Source organism: Erythrolamprus reginae, chromosome 3 (assembly GCF_031021105.1).
Source record: "Erythrolamprus reginae isolate rEryReg1 chromosome 3, rEryReg1.hap1, whole genome shotgun sequence".
Lineage (NCBI taxonomy): Eukaryota > Metazoa > Chordata > Lepidosauria > Squamata > Dipsadidae > Erythrolamprus > Erythrolamprus reginae.
The window spans coordinates 241,914,206-241,938,909 of NC_091952.1; the positions used below are offsets into that span (position 1 = coordinate 241,914,206).

Genomic DNA, 24,704 nt, shown 5'->3' on the forward strand with positions numbered 1-24,704 from the left:
TCTTTCCAGGTGCTAGTGATGTTCCCAGCTCTTACTGGCTTGCAAGCTCTTTCATTGTTACTCTCTCTGAATCAAGTTTTTTTAAAGCCCTAACCAGTGGATACAATAATATGCTGAAGCTGACCAGACTAAGGACGTTAGTCAGATGAATACCCAGTAAGCAGATTCTTTTCCCTATTTTCCTCCCCCAAAACTAAGCTGCGTCTTATACTCCGGTGCATCTTATACTTTGAAAAATATGGTTATTTCCCAAAATAGCCGTGTATTGACAGGAAAATATGTAAAACTTTTACCGGTTTGCAGATTTCTACTGTTCTTTCTCATTTTTGAAGGTATGTGGCTCTGACCCAGAGGAATGAGGAGGGAATGAGCAATCCATTAAGGAGGGAACAACAAAAACATATTATTCAGTCCAGGAAAAGGGAAAGCATGCAAAAAAACTCAAAATAGCTCCACCTTGATTTTGTTTGGCAGGAGATGGGACAGTCGCAGAGAGAAAGCATCGAGATTCTGTTATTCTACCCTACAATAATAAAGGGATATTTCTGGAATCTCGACTATGCTCGTTTCCCGACTTTGCCTATTTTGAAGATCCGATAACAATTTTGAAAGCCTCTTCAATAGGAGTAGGACTTGGTAGTATCTACAATCCTGAAGAGGTTCACATACCATTGACCCAGTAATGGGCTCCTACGGGTACAGTCAGGTACTCAGAACCAGTAGAAAAATTTTGAATTTTTTTATTTTTTTCCCCATTTGGGCTCTGGGTATGTTTTTCCTATTGCAGTAAATGAGGATGAATGTGTATAATTTTAGAACAGCTGTGTGTGTGTGTACATACACATACAGTTTATATAGTAGATAATGTATATTTTTGTGTGCCAGTGTGTAATATGTATGTACACATATGGCATGGTATGTACTACCCTGTTTTCCCAAAATTAAGTCACCCCTGAAAGTAAGACATAGGAGAGGTTTCGTAGAATTGCCTAATATAAGGCATCCCCCGAAAGTAAGACGTAGGAGACATTTTGTTTTGCAGCATTCCCGAACAGAATATACATAACATATATTTGAAGAAAGTATAATTATTGTAGATGGAAATAATGGTACGGTAGTAGTAAGAAATTCTTGATAGGATTCACAGTTTGTCTGGTTATGCTGGTTTGTGATGACAACTACTGTACAGTATATAATAAATATTCTTTTTTTTGGTTAATCAATAAATGTGAATTCTTCTTCATTGAAAAAAAAAATAAGACATCCCCTGAAAATAAAACGTAGCACATCTTTGGGAGCAAAAATTAATATAAGACGCTGTCTTATTTTCGGGGAAACAGGGTATGTATATACATAGAATTAAAGAGTATATTTTGGATGTTCAGTAATAGTAAATAGATACAGAAATTGTATCTCTTTGAGGCAAGGAAAGGCCAGGCACCCTAACCCTAACCCTTGATGTGAGTGACATCAAATTGGCCACATTTAAGCCAGTCACATGACCTTTAAGCCACCACCCCCTTGGTCACATGATCGTCAAGCCACTCCCACCTGGTCGCATGGCCAGCAAGCCACACCCACAAAATAAGCCATGCCCACAGTGTGTTAGTAAAAAAATTTGCAACCCTTCACTGCATTGACCCCTGTGGAAGGGCAGTTATTCTCCCCCTTTCCCCTGAATTCTCAAAATGCTTCTAACTTTCCTCAGAGTGATAGATTGATGCAAGAACTACTAGGGCTGAAACATACAGGGGAAATCTTGCAAATTTGCAAATCAAATTATGGACTGGCTTCTTAGACTCCCTGAAATGCTTCCTTTTTTTCCTTGCTTCTTCATTTTTTTCTCAGTATTAATCCTGTATTATGATAAAAATGCAGCAAGAAATTAATCCCAATATATTCCATAAAGAAAGAAGGATCAAGTGACCCTTGTAACTAGCTGCCCCATAGCAAAAGTCCCTAAAATAATGCATGATGTGTGTGTGTGTGTGTGTGTGTGTGTGTGTGTGTGTGTGTGTCAGCTACTTTCAAATCTCCATTCCTTTAAGATTGTAGATATTTCTTTTAAAAAATGTATAAAATTAAAAGAGTGTTGCAGAGTTTTGGGGGAGAAGAGGGGAACAAAGAGAAACAAAGGGAAAACGTAGCAGCAAAGATAGAATATTTTTGATAAAGATATGAAAAAGCACAGAAATACTAAGGTACATGTTGTTGATAAACATAAGAAGAAACTGATAAAGGAGATCAAAGGTCTTTCTAATTAACTAAGTGACTGTTCAAACATTGGATAAAAAAACCGACAGGACCATTTTCCATATAACTATTGGAGCATTCTCATAGTCCAGGGGTAGGAAAAGTGGACTTCAACTCCCAGAATTCCTGAGCCAATCATTCCTGAGTTGAAGTCCATATGTCATAGAAGAGTCAACTTTGCCTACCCTTGCCATAGTCAAATAAGCCCAATTTCATTGCTTGGCAACTAGCTCATATGGGGTCATGCGGTCACATTTTGCAACCTTCTGGCAAAAAAAGTCAATGTGAAAGCAAGATTTATTTATTTATTTAATTTATTCGATTTTTATGCCGCCCTTTTCCTTAGACTCAGGGCGGCTTACAATATGTTAGCAATAGCACTTTTTAACAGAGCCAGCCTATTGCCCCCACAATCCGGGTCCTCATTTTACCCACTTCAGAAGGATGGAAGGCTGAGTCAACCTTGAGCTGGTGATGAGATTTGAACCGCTGACCTACAGATCTACAGTCGGCTTCAGTGCCCTGCAGTACAGCACTCTACCTGCTGCGCCACCCCAGCTCAATATAAGGTTCATATTATTATTAACAATTGCAGTGTTTCACTTAACAACTATGACAAAAAATGTTGCAAAATGGGGCAAAATTCACTTAACAAACACCTTACTTAGCAATATGAACTTTGGGCTCAAATGTGGTCATAACCTGAGGACTGTCTGTACTGTAGCCTTGTTCTAGGTAGGGTAATGATCTGATTCTCTATATGGCAATAGGAGATGTAGGTCCAAATGTATCTAAATCGTCCAGTTTGAGGGGAGGGGAAATCTCTTTTTATCACTGCAACAACCTGGTTCGCTTCCTCTTCTGGTTCAAAACTGAATGCAGGATAAGGAATTTCCAAGAATATTGGAAGAACTGCATTGGCAGTTCTGTGTTAGCAAAAACTTCAGAAGAGGTTTAGGGGTAGTGATTTCTGACAGTCTCAAAATGGGTGAGAAGTGTGATTGGGCAGTTGGAAAAGCAAGTAGGATGCTTGGCTGCATAGCTAGAGGTATAACAAGCAGGAAGAGGGAGATTGTAATCCCCTTATATAGAGCGCTGGTGAGACCACATTTGGAATACTGTGTTCAGTTCTGGAGACTTCACCTACAAAAAGATATTGACAAAATTGAACGGGTCCAAAGACGGGCTACAAGAATGGTGGAAGGTCTTAAGCATAAAATGTATCAGGAAAGACTTAATGAACTCAACCTGTATAGTCTGGAGAACAGAAGGAAAAGGGGGGACATGATTGAAACATTTAAATATGTTAAAGGGTTAAATAAGGTTCAGGAGGGAAGTGTTTTTAATAGGAAAGTGAACACAAGAACAAGGGGACACAATCTGAAGTTAGTTGGGGAAAAGATCAAAAGCAACATGAGAAAATATAATTTTACTGAAAGAGTAGTAGATCCTTGGAACAAACTTCCAGCAGACGTGGTTGGTAAATCCACAGTAACTGAATTTAAACATGCCTGGGATAAACATATATCCACTGTAAGATAAAATACAGGAAATAGTATAAGGGCAGACTAGATGGACCATGAGGTCTTTTTCTGCCGTCAGTCTTCTATGTTTCTATGTTTCTAATATAAATATAAAAGACAGGATAATAGCATGAATGAGATTCATATCCTCAGAATAAGGATGTTCTCTCTCTCTCTTTTTTTGCAGATGTCGGAGATGTGTCAAATCAAAGAAACCAGTGCTGGGATTCAATAAATCCTTTGATATTGTGGTGCATCTTGTTGCAAGAGACTTGAAAAACCTGACATCAACCTCTTGGTTTCTAAATAGAATTTGTCTAAGATTTACCACCCAACTTGTTCTGATGTTGCCATTTTCAAAAAAGCATCTGTAGGAGTGTAAAAGAGCAATAAGCTATAATAGAAGCGACTTAAAGGTCAACAGCACTATATATAATTGTCTGGAAAAAGAGTATTGTGTTTATGCCTACAGCTGATCCAGCTGTGCTCCTTTTTAAACAAGAGATTATTAACTGGGCTGATATTAAGTGGGAGGAAATAGCTGGTTTTCCAGAAATAACAACAGGTGGCAGATAGAATTGAAATCAATATTACACTTTCCCTGTTCGACTGAAATAGAGACTTGGGAGATTGTAGAATTCCTGAGCCAGCCATGCTTTGTATTCTGGGAGTTGAAGTCCACAAGTCATAACAGGGCCATAGTCCCCCATCTCTGAACTATTGATAAATATGGATTCCTAATTTGATTTATCCAGAAGGGCTGATACCCACGCATGGTTTCTCAGGGATAGTGTTGAATTTCTTCTAATTTGCTTTTATGGTGCAATAAAAAGTGAACAGGTTTTCATGTCAGGAATGGTGACTGTGGGTTGCGTTCAACACCTGTTGTGTTAATCTTCCCTCTCCTGTTTGATCAGGGCAAGTAAAGATAGCACACTCCCTTCCTTAAAATAGGGGTGTATTTTGAATTTTTTTTTTAAAGTTTAAAAAGCTGGACACAAATTTTCCTTCCTTTTTCTTTGCTTTTTCCCCATCAACCTGTCTTGCTTGCAGTTAGAGCTAAATACTGTAAATCTGCTGGTTTTCCTTTCTCATTTCAGTATTTAAAATTTCAAGGGTTTTCCATTATTTTTTGTTACAAAGAAATCTGCTACATTTGAGCTGTACAAAAATATATCTGGACCCTTTAGAACTATTGATTACCTACACAAGTAATAATAATATTTTCTCAAGTAATCCTGGGTAAAGCAGACAGGAAACACAAATGGATGAACTGATTTTACTGTGGGAAGAAATATCCATCTTGTTTAGGGGTAGTGATTTCTGACAGTCTCAAAATGGGTGAACAGTGCAGTCAGGCGGTAGGGAAAGCAAGTAGGATGCTTGGCTGCATAGCTAGAGGTATAACAAGCAGGAAGAGGGAGATTATGATCCCGCTATACAGAGCGCTGGTGAGACCACATTTGGAATACTGTGTTCAGTTCTGGAGACCTCACCTACAAAAAGATATTGACAAAATTGAACGAGTCCAAAGACGGGCTACAAGAATGGTGGAAGGTCTTAAGCATAAAACGTATCAGGAAAGACTTCATGAACTCAATCTGTATAGTCTGGAGGACAGAAGGAAAAGGGGGGACATGATCAAAACATTTAAATATGTTAAAGGGTTAAATAAGGTTCAGGAGGGGTGTTTTTAATAGGAAAGTGAACACAAGAACAAGGGGACACAATCTGAAGTTAGTTGGGGGAAAGATCAAAAGCAACATGAGAAAATATTATTTTACTGAAAGAGTAGTAGATCCTTGGAACAAACTTCCAGCAGACGTGGTTGGTAAATCCACAGTAACTGAATTTAAACATGCCTGGGATAAACATATATCCATCCTAAGATAACATACAGAAAATAGTATAAGGGCAGACTAGATGGACCATGAGGTCTATTTCTGCAGTCAGACTTCTATGTTTCTATGTTTCTATGTTTAGTTCCAAGCACTGGAAATATGGAGGCTGATTGGAAAGTGGGTTTAATGGTGAACAGAACCACATGGGTTCTGGGCAGTTGACAACATGGAGTTGAGGGCGATGTTATACCTTCTTTAAGCTTTGCACTTGAGCTTCCTGTTCCTGTGCAGGAACATGTATTCTATTGGCTTTTGTAATAGTTATGTAGGGGTCGTATCTGGCTCTATAGGTTGTCTGAGCTCCCAGGTTTGATTGAAGTTTGCTGGTGATGATGCAATGAAGGGGCTTGTATTGTGAAAGGTTGTTGGATAATTCCTATTGTGGCTTAATGGCTTTGTCCTGGTTTGAAACATAGAAACATAGAAGTCTGACGGCAGAAATAGTTACTGTGGATTTATCTACCATGTCTGCTGGAAGTTTGTTCCAATGATCTACTACTCTTTCAGTAAAATAATATTTTCTCATGTTGCTTTTGATCTTTCCCCCCAACTAACTTCAGATTGTGTCCCCTTGTTCTTGTGTTCACTTTCCTATTAAAAACACTTCCCTCCTGGACCTTATTTAACCCTTTAATATATTTAAATGTTTCGATCATGTCCCCCCCTTTCCTTCTGTCCTCCAGACTATACAAATTGAGTTTGGCTCTTGAGTGAGTGCTAATGTTGAATTGCAGTAGATTCAGAAATAGACAAAGAGCATCGCAGGGTGAAAAAAAGCCAAAGGCCTTACTTTATTAGTGATGAGGCCATGAAGCCAATAGAAGCCAAAGAAGCCAAAGAATCAACTTATCCTAATCTATCCTAGCTAAGCCTAACTTTTATATATATCAACATATTTCACACAGCACCTTTTTATAATAATCTGTTCTCTATGACATAATACAGCTATTACACATGCGCAGTTTTGCATGATGTTGTAATACATGAGCATGCCAACATCATAGATAACGATGCAGGTATAGCGATGGAATTTTACAGGAAACTTGTGAGAAGCTAGGTAAAAGAATGTGTTTAATGGCGCCAGCCAATACTACCATCTTTTCTCATGATCTCATATAACACTGTTTGTTCCTGAGAACATGAACTTTCCCCGAACCTTCCAGGCCTACCAGAAATCTGTAATTGCAAAGCCTGAGCCAAATACATGCTAACTTATGCTAACAGCATAATGTGAACTAATAAGTATCGCATGTGCGGTTTCTGGCATATCTGGGCATTCCCATCCATATGACAAGGAACACTACACGCTAATCCTACCATTCTGCCTTTGTTTCAAAATATCCTGTCTTGAGTGGATTACCAAATCTGCATTTCTAAAAGCTGGCCTCAATAACTGGTAGGGGCAGGGAGGTTGAGTCTACTTTCTCTCTTTTAAGAGCATGTTTCTCCATTTCTCCTTTATGAAAATATAATATCTGGCCTTTTTAATATTTCCCAAAATATTTCATTCTTCTAGGAGGATAGGTGCTGACGTTCTACACTACCTTACTTGTAAGGCTACATTTACAGAATACTGCAAATTGGAAGGGAAAAAATTCCTACCTCCACTTTTAACTGCCTGGTCCATTAGTGGGTCTTTTCTATGTTTTCTAAGTTTCTTTCTCTAAACTGGGGGCTCCCCCAATTCTTATCTGATTGTTTGCTAGGTAGCATCTCTTTCCCTCATGAGCCAAGATCATCCACACATTCCATAATACAACCAGATTCCCCATTTCTTTATCCTAGCAGCATAATGTGGTTCTGCTTCAGCAATGTTCATAGGGGATGATTAAAAGTTCAGTAACACATGCAACACACATAAAAAACAAACGGCCTTGATTGCGCTGCTGTGGCTGCCATCTTGAAATTTTGTGATTACACTCTGCTACCAATTTATTGCATCATTATAGTGTCTGAAAGGACAAAAATCACTGGGGCAGGTAGATTTGGCACCTAGGTGCAGTTTGCTTTCCACAATCGCTTTGCCAGGATTTTCTATATTTTTACATATTTTATGTAAAAGAGCTGCGGTGGCGCAGTAGTTAGAATATAGTATTGCAGGATAACTCTGCCGATTGCCAGGAGTTCGATGCTGATCAGCTTAAGGTTGGCTAAGTCTTACGTTCTTCCGAGATGGATAAAATGAGGACCTCAATTTGCTGAGTCTGTAAACCACTAAGAGAGGGCTGCAGTCATATAACATACCTCTTTCCATTCAGACTGTTTTGGTTTAATTAATAGTTTTAAAGGTTGCTCACATTTCCAACGTAGATTGGAATTATACACAAATGAAGGCAAGTATATGCGTCCCAGGATAATGTTTCAGGAGCCAATCTGGGTCGGGCACTGGGACCACTGGTTTAGTCTTCCAAGCTTTTGGACTCATGCTGGAGCACATCCTCATGGAATTTTGTTATGTATTGTCAGTTAACATGGTTTCACCCAGGTCCAGCGTTTGAGCGGGAAGAATGCTCAAACGCTATTGGTTAAAGCGTATGACAGCTCTCTATAAAAGGGCCGACTGTCAGACTGCTAGCTGCTAGTTGTAGGTAGAGTTGCCTAATAAACTGTGTTAAGAGAGTCGGTCTCCAGAATCATTATTCCCACAACTCAACAAATTTCTCTTCTTTACACACATTTTGGTGAAAGAGAGGTTCCCTGAGGATGGGATCAGGCAGAAGCCCGAAAGCTTGGAAGACTAAACCCGTGGTTCCAGGGACTGACCCAGATTGGATTCTTCTACCTTTCTACACTGTCATTCATTGAGACCTGATTTGATCTAGTGGTTAAGGTACCAGAGACTATGAGTTCAAGTCCCATTTTATCCACGAAGGATAGCTGAGTTCACTTTGGGCCAGTCACTCCCTGTCTCAGCCCACCCACCTCACAGTCTTGTTGGTGTGGGGAAAGTAGGAGGAAGGTGTGAATTTATAATTTGCAAAAATAAGAAAAGTGGGATATAAACAGATATAGGCAGACATATGATAGGGATAGATAGATAGATAGATAGATAGATAGATAGATAGATAGATAGATAGACAGACAGACAGACAGACAGACAGGTATTTTATTATTTATTTATTAATTGGATTTATATCTCTTAGGGCCGAGGATAAATATATATATAGAGAGAGAGACAAACAAACAGACAGACATGATAGATAGAGAGATATGGATGGATGGATGGATGGATGGATGGATAGACAGACTGACAGATAAATGAGAGCCAGACTAGATAGATAGATAAATAGATAGATAGATAGATAGAGAGATAGATAGAGAGATAGAGAGATAGAGATAGATAGATAGATAGATGAGAGAGAGAGAGAGGATAGATAGATAGATAGATAGATAGATAGATAGATAGATAGATAGATAGATAGATAGATAGGAGAGACAAACAGACAAACTGGATGGATGGATGGATGGATGGATGGGTGGGTGGATGGATGTATAGAAAGAGAGAGAGAGAGAGAGAGAGAGAGAGAGAGAGAGAGAGAGAGAGAGAGATGATAGGCAGATAGGCAGACTTTAGGCAGACAGACAAATTTCTCTGGTATGATCTTCCTCAAAACAAAGTTTGCAACTGTGACTGGTTTCTGTTTTGTAAAGGATATCACTGAAAGCAAATATCAAACAGTTGTGCACTGCCTCATTTAACTGCACGGTCTTGGATGCTCTTGGGCTTAACGTCAAAAGTCTTGAAAATAACTGTATGTTTGAACAGCCCCACCCAGTTGCAGCAGCTGACACTTTGGGAAGTTAACTACAAGGAAACCCTATGAACAGGATCAGAAAAAGAATGGTTCGTTCCTTGAATTAATCACAGGAGAGACAGTCTTGCAGTGGGCTACTGGGAAGGAAGTGTGGAACCCAGAAGGACCATGGAGAAACCAGCAAAGTAAGTTAATAGATCTGAGATTGCAATCTGCCCTGGAAGGTTCATAAGAGAAATCAGCCCAATTTAGCCATTTACATTGTTAGGGGGGAATTTACAGCATCCTGGATATGAGACTTGTAGTCCTCACATTTGGAATCAAGTAGGCTGGACAAGGCTGAGTAATAATTGCAGTCTACATGGCTCCTGTACTATACCGGTAGCAAAACAAAAGGATGCAGCTATAGTTAATGAATACAAGGATTGGTAGGTGCCTTAGAGTGGCCAGCTTAGTTACAATATACTCAATGGCTCTCTTTCTGCTGGTACCACAATTAAGAAAACTTTCAGCCCATCTTGCGATAGCCAGCCAGATTTATTTTGTTTTCATGTATTATGTAAAGATAGAAAAATAGTTTGAATACAGCAGGGTTCAATTAACTGTAAGGAGGCATGTTATTCGAGCATAATAGGACTTCCTTCAGAGCAGACCTGCATAACATTGAAGAGAGCATTTAGTGTATTGTAGAAATTCTCTAAGAGGTTCTTTTTTTAAAAAAAAAATTTGAAACATACACACATAAAAGACAAACACAAAAACACACATTTGGGATATTTACATCCCCATTTATATCAGAAGCTCTAATGCAAATATGTACATTATTAAACAAAATATGTAAATGATTAAACAAAACATTATTTTGTTAATGTTTATGCTTGCATATTTTTGTTTAAATTTCAAATAGAAATACTTTTATCTATTAGTCTTTTAGGCTTTCTGTTTAATTTCACTCCCTTTGTCATTTCTCTTTTTAACCAATTATAAAATTTATCCCATACCCTATAAAAATCTGAATTGTCTTTCCCTTCTAATTTCCTGGTCAACATGTCCATTTCTGCACATTGCATGGTTTTTTTGGATGACCATTCCTTCTTTTGGTGTGTCTTCATTTTTCCACAACTGAGCATAGGTTGCTGCTGTTAAATGTGGATAATCAAGTATTTAATTTTCTTTTCATACATTTCATTAAAAATCCTTAGTAGAAATAATTCTGTTTTTTTTTCTCAATTTCCTCATTCATAATTTCTTTCAATCACTTCCTATGATGTTCCAGTAAGTTCTTGCTTCTGTACAGGTCCACTACAGGTGATAAAATGTCCCATTTTATTTTTTACATTTCCAACACCTATCCTATTTTTTGGAGTATAATACGCACCTTTTTCCTCCCTGAAAGAGGCTGAAATTTCAGGTGTGTCTTATACTCTGAATGAAGGTTTTTTCAAAGCTTTTTCCCCCTAGCCTTAACTATGTGCTAATGATCTTCCCAGCTCTTATCTTGCAGGTTCCTTCATTGTTACTGTCTGTGAAGAATGTTTTCCAAGCTCTAAGTCTTTGCAGAGGTTTTTTTCCATTACTCTAACTTGCTCCAAGTAAGTTTCTTTCCAGATCTAAGAGGTGCTAATGATGTTCCCAGCTCTTATCTTGCAGATTCTTTTATACTCTCTGCTAAAAATGTTTCCAAGCCCTATCTTTGTAGTTTTCATTGCTCTAACTTGCTCCAAATGTTTCTTTCCAACCCTAACCAGGTGCTAATGATGTTCTCAGCTCTTACCTGCTTGCAAGCTCTTTCACTGTTACTCTCTCCAAACAAGGGGTTTTTTTTTAACTCTAACCAGGGGATAAAATATGTGCTGAAACTGTCCAGACTAGGGATGCTAGCCAAATGAATATCTGGTAAGCAGATTCTTTCCCCAATTTTCCTCCCCCAAAATTAAGGTACATCTTATACTCCGGTACGTCTTATACTCCAAAAAATACGGTAGTTCTCTAAGTTCTCCAAGAGGTTCTATATAGTTCCAGGATCTGTAAGATTGGGTTTAGGATAATAGAATTGCTGAAGTTGCTGCACCTGTTCAACCAGTCTGGCGGTTATAAAAACAGTGACTTAATACTTTTCTTTTTATTAAGGAGATTTCTCTGCATACATTAGAGGAAAGCACCCTGATACTTCCTGGAGTTATCAGACTAAAATTCTCGCCATACATTATTCTTGGTTATGTTGACCAAGAATGCTGCAATTTATCAGTCACCAAGACCTAGGACAGGGGTTTCCAGATTTGGCAACTTTAAGACATGGGGACTAAGCTGGCTAAGGAATTTTGGAGTTAAAGTCCACAAGTCTTAAAGCTGCCAAGCATGGAGACTTCTAACCTACAGAGTTAGAGGTTCCTCACATTTAATATAATCTGATGGCTTTGGAGAAGGGCAGTTGTTAGGCACCCCCACAGCTTCTAATTTATCTTTACATTATTGCAGTGGGGATCAGAAATTAATAGAGAAGAGGAAACCCTTTCTGAGGTTGAATATTCTCCAAAAATAATCTAATCTAAGAATGAGATTTTGCCCCTCTATTTTCCTGAAGAAAGGAGAGAGGAAAGAGGAGAAACTATGTTTAACTTTTACCCTGCTTTATAGTCCCAATCTAAATTGCCACTTTGCACAGGAAAAAAAAAGAATACTTAGACATTAGTAATATGTGCAACACTAGTGGGTTCTAAAACCCATTGCTACTGGTTCACATGCACGCTTGCGCACAAGCATGCGCAGAAGCATCATGGGTGGGTGGAGCCTCCCACTGCCTCCACTACTGATTTGCAGTAGCAATAAGATACTTGTCATCTAAGGCAAATTATTAACACATTTTCCTTGAGAAGGCACAACAGCAAAAAGTGAATATAAAGTTAGCTGGATTTCTTTGCTGGTCTGGACCACTTGGGGATGCAAGAGAGCAATTTTGCAACAGGACAATAGGGAAATACTCTCTCTTGATATTGCCTTAAATTGGCTAGAGAATTCTGGGAGATGAAGTCCACACATCTTAAAGTTCTCAACATTGAGAAACATGTGCTATGTAGATCGCGAGGAACATGATTGTTGTTGTGAGCTGCCGCGAGTCTTCGGAGAGGGGCAGCATACAAGTCTAATAAATAATAATAATAATAATAATAATAATAATAATAATAATAATAATAATAATAATAACAAGAAGAAGAAGCAACAACAACAACTATTATTATTATTATTATTATTATTATTATTATTATTATTATTATTATTATTTTACATGGCCAGGTGGGGGTTGCCGCTATCATCACTACTGGTGTGCTGTGCATGCAGCTTCAAGTCTCTGGCATGCACACACATGCATCCCAGCAAGATTTTTCTTCTGCGCATGCGCAGAAAGAAAAATTTCACAAGGCTATGTGCACACCTGTGAGATTTTGGCAATTTTTTTGTGCATGGACAGAAAGAAAAAACCCACCCAAATCTCTCTCTTGTGTGCATCCCCTTGTGAGATTTTGCTTCATGTGCATGCGCAGAAGAAAATTCTCACTGGGATGCATGTGCACACACACACCAGAGACTCGAAGCTGCGCACGCAGCTCCAGTTTTAATACTGGTACACTGTCCCCTACCCTTCCAGTACCAATTAAAGATTGTACATAGAGGTTCAGATTTTCCAAGTAAACTATTTCTGGGCTTCAATCAATGACCAATTTGGATTTATCGTTCTTTATCTTCCTGAGTTTTCTGTTTTTTTCAAATTGCAAGGGATAATTTGATCCATGTAGAGATTACCTCATGAAGAAACAGTAGTGTCTCTTCATGTTTTAAGATGGCCAAATCTGATTGGTTATTTGAGATTGTGAATCATGAGGATGATTCACAATCTCAAATAACCAATCAGATTTGGCCATCTTAAAACATGAAGAGACACTACTGTTTCTTGTCTTTTCATTGTCTTCTGAAAAAGACCCCCACCCCTTCCCGTTTTATATGTGTACCTGGAGAAAAAAATGGTGGCTGTTGCTTTTATCACCAAACAGCAATATTATTTATTTATTTTAAAAGACTTATAGAACCACTCATCTCAAAACAGCAGCTCTGTGTGGTGGAGAAAAGAATAAAAATAAGAGAAAACCCCCAACCATCAAAATAAAGCCCAATAAAAACTTATGCCATCTCAAGACAGGACTGAACCATACAACCACACATCATCTTGGTGGGTTCCAGCCTCATCCTACATCCTAAAGCTTGTGGGAAGAATCATCTTTTCAGGGCCTTCCGTAAGATAAAGGATCTGCTGGATTCTGCTGAAGAGTCCAGGAAATTATGTGTATATGTGTGTGTGTGGGGGGGGGGGGGGGACTCTGAGTAAACATGCTATAGAAGATAATATTTAAGGGAGTGCAGTTTTACATATGTTTGATACAGTAATTGGCTGCTACCCCCATGCAGTGGGCGTAGTAAGTTTATTGGCTACAGTATTTATTTAATACTTAATAGTTCTTTTATTGTCCTTCCTTCTCTAGTACCTTAGCATGATCGTTAATTACTTTTACAATAGGAAATAATTAAATAGTATGTTTTTACTCACAAACGCTTTAATCATTTTAATCATTATCTAGAACTGAACTTTTATAGCAATTAAAAAAATTGAGCTACTTGCCTAATCTGTTATCATACTGAACCTTGTGGGTTCAGTACAAAACTTTAAAATGTTACTGTGCTCAACAAATAATGCTGTCTAGAATTTGTCCTTTTTGTGGCTATTCAAATAATGTCACTTAATCAACTGAAGAGTCCAAACACCTACTTGAAAACTTATCTTGGTCGGTAAGCGAGTACAAGTGCACTAGAGTGCCTTCCGTCCCCTGTCCTATTGCCCTCCTATATCTCCTATACCTTTCTTCTATTCCTATATCTCTTCTTCTATTCTTTCATTGATATGTTCTATTACTATATCTTCTTTTCTATTATTTCTTAGATATATTTTACTATGAGTATCTCCTCTATAAGCTTCATCGTGTATTTTACTATGTGTATATAGATATATACCCACTAAAACCCTCATTGTGTATTGGACAAAATAAATAAATAAAAATAAATAAAATAAAATAAGCCACTCCCACCCAATCACATGACCTTTAAGCCACCAATTCACATTATTGTCAAGCCACTCCCACCTGGCCATATGGTCAGCAAGCCACTCCTACCCTGTTACATGACCATCAAGCCACACCCACAAAATAAGCCACATCCTCAGCGTGGTAGTAAAGTGGTAGAAGTTTTATCTCCTCGCTGATTTCATGTTAAATAAGGATAATGAAATCAAAGACACTTAACAGAACAGAATAACAGAATTGAAGAGACCTTGGAGGTCTTCTAGACCAACCCCCTGCTCAGGCAGGAAACTCTATATCATTTCAGACAAATATTCTCCAACCTCTTGTTAAAAACTTCCAGTGTTGGAGCATTCACAACATCTGGAGGCAAGTCGTTCCACTGATTAGTTATTCTAATCATCAGGAAATTTCGGTTGCATCTCTCCTTGTTTAGTTTTCACCCATTGCTTCTTGTTCTGCCTTCAGGTGCTTTGGAGATTAGCTTGATTCCCTCTTCTTTGTGGCAGCCCCTTTAATTTTGGAACACTGTTATCTAGTTCTTCTTTTCATTTTCAAAATATTTGTGCACTGTGATTGAAATGTCTATAAACCTTTAGCTCTATCTTACCCCTGGGCTTACCCATCAATCTGCTCACTCAAAAATCAAGAATATTGACATTTTCCCCACTGGATGAGATAAAAACATAACAATGTCAAGAGATGGCTCATTATACAGCACTTGTTTGTTAAGAAATTCCTTTTTCTTCAGTTGTTTTTTTCACAGCGGTGCAGTAGTGCTGATGACAGATGTCCCCTTACAGTGAAAAGTTATGACAATGCCAGACACCAGAAATGTTTGTTTGGTTTAGCCTTTATTTGATTTAGGGATGGACTGAGATAGGTTAATACTTTAATCTGCAAGCCTATTCAGAATGACCTTAAACATCTTGTAGGTGTCAAATTTCTTTTTGGAGACTTAGGTAGCAATAGATATACTTCATGGCATATATGGCATGCACAAAGAAAAAATGATAACAGTAGTCTTAATTTCACCTCTGTCCCTTGGTCAATTTATTGACTGAGAAGATGATATTCCACTGCAGTTTTCTTATAATTTTTGGGAAAATAGATTATTTGCTGACTGGGGAATTCTAGGAGTTGAAGTATTCACATATGAAGTATTAGATAGGGCGAATGGAAGAGACAGGCGTCAGATTTCTTACACACTTTGTATTTTATTTTTTCCTGTTGTAAGCTGCCCTGAGTCTGTTGAGAAGGGTGGTATAGAAATCAATCAATCAATCAAATAAATAAATAAATAAATAAATAAATAAATAAATAAATAAATAAATAAATAAATAAATAAATAAATAAATAAAGCTTTGTTCTTTATTCTTAATAATATAAAAATAATATTTTATATTATTAAGAATAAAGAACAAAGCTTTATTTATTTATTTTTCTATAAAAATAAATAATATTTATATATGATTATATGATTATATTATTATTTTAAAAGCAACACAAATAAATACATATAAAAACATATTTTAAAAAGCTTGAATGCTTCTGTTTTTAGGGTTGTCACCTTTTCCAGTTCTTATTGCGATATCTTCTCTCTCTTTCCATACATACCGGAATACAGTGTTCCCTTGATTTCCGCGGGGGATGCGTTCCGAGACCGCCCGCGAAAGTCGAATTTCCGTGAAGTACAGATGCGGAAGTAAATACACCATTTTTGGCTATGGACAGTATCACAAGCCTTCCTGTAACACTTTAAAACCCTAAATTACCATTTCCCATTCCCTTAACAACCATTTACTCACCATTATTACTGGTACTCACCATTGAATAGTGATCCTGATATTTATAAACATAATTATTTATTATTTTTTTGTTACTTATTTGCAAAAATTATTAGTTTGGCGATGATGTATGATTCATCGGATGGAAAAAACCGTGGTATAGGAAAAAAAACAAAGTATTTTTTAATTAATTTTTTTTAAAAAAACGTGGCATAGGCTATTTGCGAACTTCGAACCCGCAAAAATCGAGGGAACACTGTACAATACAATACAATACAATCAATACAATACAATACAATACAATACAATACAATACAATACAGTAATCTAGTACAGAAGTCCTCAACCCCCTAGGCTGCGGCCCACTACCAGGCCATGGCCTATTTGGAACCGGGCCCCGGGATTGCCAGGCTGGTCTGCACACGGGTGTAGTTCAATTTGCATGAACAATGGGCCAGCGCATGTACACATTTATGCACTGCATAACCTACGCAAGTTGAGCTGGGTATGCATGCACATGCTTGCTGGCCGGTCACTCGTACAAGTTGAATTTCACATGCGTGTACACATTGGTCTGTCTCTCACACGGTCTGATTCTCCTTTCCTTTCCCCCCTCTGCCAGGCCAGCAAGCCACAAAGGTTGGGACCGCTGATCTAGTAGATCCCATGGTTTTTCTTTCTTTCATGTCCTATACAGCTAGATTAATTTCTTAATAATAAAAGTAAGCACCATTTTTCCTGAAGTTTAGGCAGAGAGGTTAAAAAAACATTGTAGAACTATGATGTAATGCAATCTACAGTTGCTCAGCTATTTGTAGTTTGAGATTTGTCTTTCAGTTTTGGTGGGAGCACCATTTCGTGACACAGCCCGTGACTTGTGGCAAGATAGAAACCCCACTTAAATTTATCACAACGCCTAATGAAACGCCTGCTTTGTCAACAAAGACATTTCTGTTTAATATTTGTATTCACATCTCTCGCTCTGCAAAAACAGAGGGGAAGAATATAAAAGAATAGGATATGATTCACTAGCATTTATGGTGATGAATGGCAGGGATTACCATATTTTTTACTCCATAAGCTGCACTTGACCATGAGACGCACTCCCGTTTTCTGCCCCTGCACATCACATTTTCAGCCTCCATGTGTCCCATTTTTGGCCTCCTGTTTTTGGCCTACACTCATCCCGTTTTCAGCCTATATGTGTGTTGTGGTTAGCTCTAGCCCAGCTTCTGCCCCAAGGACTGTGGATGTGGGGGAGACATCCACATGCTGCAGGCCTGTTTTGCCCCCCAGTGGAATCTGCTGATGAAGGCTCCTCTGACCAAGAAGACATGAGTGACAGGGAGGAGGAGAGTGTGGAAGACAGCTCAGAAGGAGATCAATTATCTAGCTCCTCCTTGGATTCAGAACAAAAGTTAATGATACAGCCACGCATGCGGAGAGCGATGCATAGGCAACAACAACTGAGAGATTATTATCAAAGAAAATGAGGCCACCTGTGGTTGGGTGGGGCTGTGGTAACTAGTGAGGCTGCTATAAATAGCAGCCTGTGGGTTTGGCCATTGTGAAGGATTATCTGATCATTGTGTTTCATGACTGCTTTACTGACTTTGACCTTTGTGTGCTGATTTTCCCCCGCTTTGAAACTAAACCAGAGCAAAGTGTGTTTCACTTTGTGAAAGAAGAAGGACTGTGAATTGCCTCACAGCTGCAAGCTAAGTATCACAGGACTGATAAGGGACTTGTACAAATTACCAGTTTGTTTGGAGACAAAGTGCTCTTTGCTATAGCAAAAGAGGGCTTAGTTTAAGTGCATTTTCATTATAAAGAACATTGTTTTGAATTTTCAAATGTGTGTGTGTCTGAAATTTGTACCTGTGAATTTTTGGGAGGATTCTACCAGAGAGCCCAACAGAACAACGTGGAGGCCAAAAATGGGATGCGCAAAGCCTGGAAACGGGGCATACGGAGGCCGAAAATGGGATGCTTGGAGGCCAAAAATGGCTGAAGGGTGGGGGCCGGTGGGTGGGCATGGCTTTGACAATATTCATTCCATAAGATGCACAGACATTTCCACACACTTTTGGGAGACCAATAGTGTGTCCTATGGAACGAAAAATATGCTAATTCATCATTGTACAATTAACTGATTTTTAGTCCGCTGAATACCAGGAATTTGGGGGGTAGAGGTGGACAGAGATAATTGCAACATTGTCATGACATCTCATTCCATTCTTTCGAATGACGCCATCGACTGATGGAATCACAGAATTGTTTTTTTTTTTAAATCTTAAAACATCAAACATCAATGAATATTACTATAAATAACTACAACTGAGGGGAAATCTACAGCTACCATACAACTGAAATTATAGGTCATATCCAAGGGTGGGCAGCAGGCAGGATGGGGTGGAACGCAGTTCCACCGGTGGAAATGAAGATGCATGCACAGCTCCAGTTGATCAGCGGCTGTCACTTCCTGGATTACTGGTCTTGGCTCGGGTCTCCTTTCCCCCCCCTGCTGCTGCTGCTGTGTCTGTGCACCTTGCTTTTTTCCTCTTTCCTCCTTCCTGGCCTTGGACGAGCTTCTCTCTCTCCTGCCCGGCTCCCCTCCTGCCTCACGTGGTCATGTCCCTCCTGTGGTGCAAGCAGAAGGCGTGGGTGGAAGCAGCACTGGCAGCATTTATGCTTCTGTCAGCACCCGTTCTCCTAGCTACCCAGCCAGAGGTGGGGGGGGGTGACCCAGGAAGGAGAGCGTGGGAAACACAAAGCGAGCGAGCAACACTGGTAAGGTTGTAGGTCAAGGACTAAACAGTTCACTTGAACAATGATGATTGTTCAAGCCACTCCCACCTGGTCACATGGCCGGCAAGCTACTCTTACCCAGTCACATGTCCATTAAGTCACACCCACAAAATAAGCCAAAACCTACAGCGTGGCAGTAAAATTTTTGGCTGTCCATTACTGTTCATATCTTAAGTGATCAAAATGTCATCTACATAGTTGACATAACATTTCTCTCTCTTTCCCTGTAATCTTTTCTTTTCTTTAATTTTCCTATTTTATTTCTAATCTTTCCTTTATTCTTTTTTATATACAATTCATGTTATTGTTATATTGTGTATTATATGTCCTTTTAAAATGTATATACTCAATAAAGTTCATTTAAAAAAAAAAAAAGGTCACCTCCTTCCTAAGTAAATCAATGTGCTGTAAGTTCATTGGTGATATCCATTTTGCTCTCCAGGTTCAAGGGGGCCTATGACTAACTCTTAGTGGGTATATCGTCAAGAACCCCAATGGGATTTGCCTGTGTACTTAACATGATGAGGCAGAAAATTTGGGCTGAAAATTATATATTTAATATTTGAAGAATGCAAGCTTCCAGTTGGACCAACTGAGGAAGCCTGTTGTTTGCACAAGAAGGAGGTTAAACTTTGTAGGGAGTTGTTCTCTGATATCACTGACCTATCACTGAGAGGCAGAACTATGTTCAAATACAAATATATATATCAATTGGAGAACCTGTGCCAGAGGTAAAAGACAAAGCAAGAAAGACAACCATTCATAAGGAAGATGGCGTCTTCAGGAAACAGCCCCGAATCCCACAGGTGAATTTGAGAATTACTCAAGGGTTCCTTAGTAATAATGACTTCTTCCTAGTTGTGTCTATCTAATTATGATTACAGCCTCCTGGGTAATTATTTAGAACTAAGCTTCATGGAATATAGATAAACTTGTTTCCAGCAAGCAGGTGGTGAATCTGGATGCCTTTTAATCAAATATTTGTCCTTTTACTAATAAAAAAGGTTAATAAATATATATATGAAAATTAAAATGGAAGAGATGTGGAGAAATTTGAAATATTTCAGCTTAATTAACTTGAGGCATTTAAAATTTAGATCAGCTTAAAAGATGTTTAGCGAATAGCATATTAATACAATATAAGAAATCTGAGCAGCTATTTATTATCCAGATGTCAAAAGTAAAGGAGGTAGCATTCGATTTGTATACCATAATTTTTAAAATTGAATTATTAATGTATTTAAACAATTTGATGTTGTTGGTACTTTACATTGTACTGTGATTGGTGAGAAAATAAAAAAAAATTGTGGAAAAAAAAGGGTTAAACAAGTTAATCCAGCCTTGCTACTTTATCAATTAAATAATTCATTTTCTCATTGTATTCAATTCTAGCCATTTTCTTAAGTTTTGAGCTGCCCATTAAGAGTGGGTTGATCTAATCTATTTATGTAGGGTATACAGTGGAACCCCGACATAAGAGCTGCTCTACTTAAGAACAACTCGAGATAAGAGCTGGGAGGGGAGAGATATTTTTGTTCTACTTACAAGCCCAAATTCGAGATACAAGCGCCAAGGAGCTGTCTCCTGAAGCCAAACGCTAACTTCCGCGTGTTTTAAAATGTTGCAAAGCGGCGCACGTGTTTTAAAAGGTTGCAGCCGGCCTGGGGGGCTCGGGGGGGGGGGTGCTTGCAGCTTTCTTTCTTGCTCTTTTTCTTTCTCTCTTTTACCTTCCCTTCCTCTATTTCTTCTTTTCTTTCTCCTTCCCACCTTCTTCCCTCCCTCCCTCCCTTCACTCATTCCTCTCTTACTCTCCCCTTTCATAAGTTTCCTTGCTTCCTTCCTCTGTTCCTGTCCCTTCCCCCTTTCTTTCTTTCTTTCTTTCTTTCTTTCTTTCTTTCTTTCTTGCTCTTTTTCTTTCTCTCTTTTACCTTCCCTTCCTCTATTTCTTCTTTTCTTTCTCCTTCCCACCTTCTTCCCTCCCTCCCCTCCCTCCCTTCACTCATTCCTCTCTTACTCTCCCCTTTCATAAGTTTCCTTGCTTCCTTCCTCTGTTCCTGTCCCTTCCCTCTTTCCTTCCTTCCTTCCCACCCTCCGTCCATTCATTCACCCATTCCTCTCTTGATCACTTAAAGCCGGTCCCTGGTGCAAAAAGGGTTGGGGACCTCTGTCCTACAGGATTGGGTGGCAGAGAAGTTGAACATATGTAAATTTAAAAGTTTAAGAAAGTTTACAAGTTAAGTGAAAGAAACTTCATTATTCATTTATATGTACATGTACATTTCTTCATTAAAAACATGTCTTTCTGCATAATTTAGACTAACTTTGTGAGTTTTTTGAGGGCTGGAACCAATTAAAATTATTTACATTAATTCCTATGGGGAAAAGTCGTTCGAGATAAGAGCTGCTCGACTTAAGAGCCCAGGTCCGGAACGAATTAAACTCGTATCTCGAGGTACCACTGTATATACATCTATATATTTACTTATATAGGGGTATATATGTACGGTATATATACAGTGCACACACACCCATATGTTCTGAATTAGTAAATAACTGAGCTTTCAATTTACTTGACCAAGTGACTTAAAAACAATCTCTACATCTTGCTAACATTTACCAAACCTTCAGAACATATGCTAAGAATGTTAAGGGAGTTGTTGACTTTAAATGTTGACTTAAAATTAGGTATCTAAATATGAAGATATATATGCTCTTGGCCATGTGGAATTTCTTCCTTTTCAAGCATGTATTAAATAAATTGTGACTTTTATTGTAGTCTAATTTCCTGGAATAAATGCTGGAAATACAAAATAAATAGGGCTATATACTACTCAATGTACATTTTACAAGAGTGCCTCATCCCTCACACCTTGTTGCAGCCAGTAAGGGTCCATAGAGTTGGCCTTCTCCAGGTCCCGTCCACCAAACAATGTTGGTTGGTGGGGCCTCAAGGAAGGGCCTTCTCTGTGGCGGCTCCGACCCTGTGGAATAAACAGCCCCCAGAGATTCGCATTATCTCCTTCCTACCGGTCTGCTGGAAAGCCATTAAAACCTGGTTTTACGAGCAGGACTTGAATTAGGATTGAATGTTAGTATGTATGGGTTTTTTTATACATTGCTCAAAAAAATAAAGGGAACACTTAAACAACAGAATATAACTCCAAGTAAATCAAACTTCTGTGAAATCATACTTGCCCCCACCCTCCTTGCCTTTCGTAAGTTCCTTAAAACCTACCTCTATCATCAGGCATGGGGGAATTGAGATATCCCCTTCCCCCCAGGTCTATACAATTTATGCATGGTATGTCTGTGTGTATGTTTTGCTTTTTTAATAAGGGTTTTTTAGTTACTTAAATATTAGATTTGTCATTCATTGTTTTGTTATTGCTGTGAGCCGCCCCGAGTCTACGGAGAGGGGCGGCATACAAATCTAATAAATAAATAAATAAATAAATAAATAAATAAATAAATAAATAAATAAATAAATAAATAAATAAATAAATAAATAAATAAATAAATAAATACTGTGCACTTAGGAAGCAACATTGATTGACAATCAATTTCACATGCTGTTGTGCAAATGGAATAATTGTGCAAATGAAATATAGTAGTCCCTCGCTATACCGCGCTTCACCTACTGCGGCTTCACTTCATCGCGGGTTTCTGAGGAAGTCGATCGGCAGATTTAAACAGCCCGCCGAACTCGATCGGCAGGTTTTTCAAAAAAATAAATAAATCTAAAATTGTAAATACTGTATTTAAATACTGTATCTAAAATAAATACTGTGTGGGAAGGGTTTATAAACACTTAAAACAATGAAAACTTACCAAATAATTACAATATAAATACTTAAATAAGTACTATCAGTCGATAAATTCCCCATCGCGGATTTCACCTGTCGCGGCCGGGTCTGGAACGTAACACCAGCGATAGGTGAGGGACTACTGTATTCAATGAGAATATTTCATTCATTCAGATCTAGGATGTGTTATTTGAGTGTTCTCTTTATTTTTTTGAGCAGTATATAGATTTTATTGATGTTTTTATTGTTCTTTTTATTAGTATTATATTTATAACTGTTGTTAGCCGCTCAGAGTGGCACATACATGCAATAAATAAATAAATAAATAAATAAATAAATAAATAAATTTTAGGATTCTTGATCTGTAGAATTTTGTTTAGGATAAGGATGACAATGAGAATAGCATCAGGATTGTTCACAAATAAGCTTTGTTCTAGTGCAGGGGTGTCAAACTCGATTTCATTGAGGGCTGCATCAAGGTTGTGTTTGACCTCAGGGGATAGAGGTGGGCGTGGCTAGGGTGGGCATGGGTGTGGCTAGCATGACATCACTCCTGTCGGTGGCCTAAGTGCTCTGCCAGCGAAAAGGGGCTCCCAACTCTGTTTTTGGCTTTGATGGCCTCCTGCAACCCTCTGCCTGTGAAAAAGGAGCTTGGGTGGACGTCGGCGGCCCTTGAGAACTCTATTTTCACTCACAGAGGCACCATAGGGTGATCCTTCACTGTTTCCTGGGTGGGCCCACGGGCCAGATCTAACCACCCTGCGGGCCGGATATGGTCCCCGGGCCTTGAGTTTGACACTCCTCTTTTAATGTAACTAATTTTCCTCACAATGAAATGCTTTTGCATTCAACCGTTAATCAATTTTGCTTTCTTTTGCTTCCTTAACATCCCAAATGACTACAGGTAGTCCTTGACTTACAACTTAATTTCATGACCACTCAACGTTATAATAGCGCTGAAAAAAGTGAGATGACAATTTTTCACAATTACGATTGTTGCAGTATCCTACCACAGTCAGTGGTGGGTTGCTACCGGTTCACCCTGGTTTGGGCGAACGGGTAGCGGTGGTGGCGAGAGGCTCTACCCACCTGCCCCAGATGTCTCTGCGCATGCGCATAAGCTTCTGTGCCTGTGAAGAAGTCCCCAACCTTGGCAACTTTAAAACTTGTGGACTTCAACTCCCAGAATTCCTCAGCCAGAGTTGAAGTCCATAAGTCTTAAAGTTGCCAAGGTTGGAGACCCCTGATCTAAACAGCACATGCATTGTATTGTATTGTATTTATTAGATTTGTATGCCGCCCCTCTCCGAAGACTCGGGGCGGCTAACAACAATATAAAAAGACAATGTAAACAAATCTAATATTGAAACAATCTAAAAAAAAAACAATTTAAAGAACCACTCATGCATTGCTCAGGAGTCAGGACTTACCAGCAGAAACCCATAATTGGCTGTACTTTCCAGTTGGTGAATCACATTTTTGTTTGCAACATAATAAAACAGTTGGAAGAAGTTTTATTCACATTAAAACTTGCTTCCAGTGTACAGTTGGAAGCAATAATGCAAGATACAGCCAGAATAATGAAAATGATTAAGATCTGCACATAGTCATTTAAAGCAGCTTAAAATATATACACCTGGAGATTACAAATTCTCCTTACAATAGGCTTTTGCAGATATCCCAGGAATATGAATCCACTACTGTTTGCCTGAGTTTTGATTAAATTGTGTAATAAATTGAACAAAAAT

General features: G+C 38.6%; 1 protein-coding gene across 2 annotated transcripts in view; it reads left to right on the forward strand.

Moving 5' to 3' along the window:
- Positions 1–9,504: 9,504 nt before the first annotated feature.
- FER1L6 (fer-1 like family member 6) overlaps positions 9,505–24,704 on the forward strand; it is a 126,651-nt gene continuing 111,451 nt past the window's right edge. Inside the window, exon 1 of one of the 2 annotated variants that reach the window (XM_070748264.1) lies at positions 9,505–9,617. In XM_070748264.1, the coding sequence (XP_070604365.1) occupies positions 9,601–9,617 (17 nt within the window). In that variant the 5' untranslated portion in view covers positions 9,505–9,600. Of the gene's footprint in view, positions 9,618–19,877; positions 19,960–24,704 lie in introns of those variants that run through there. The other variant, XM_070748263.1, reaches the window with a different exon arrangement.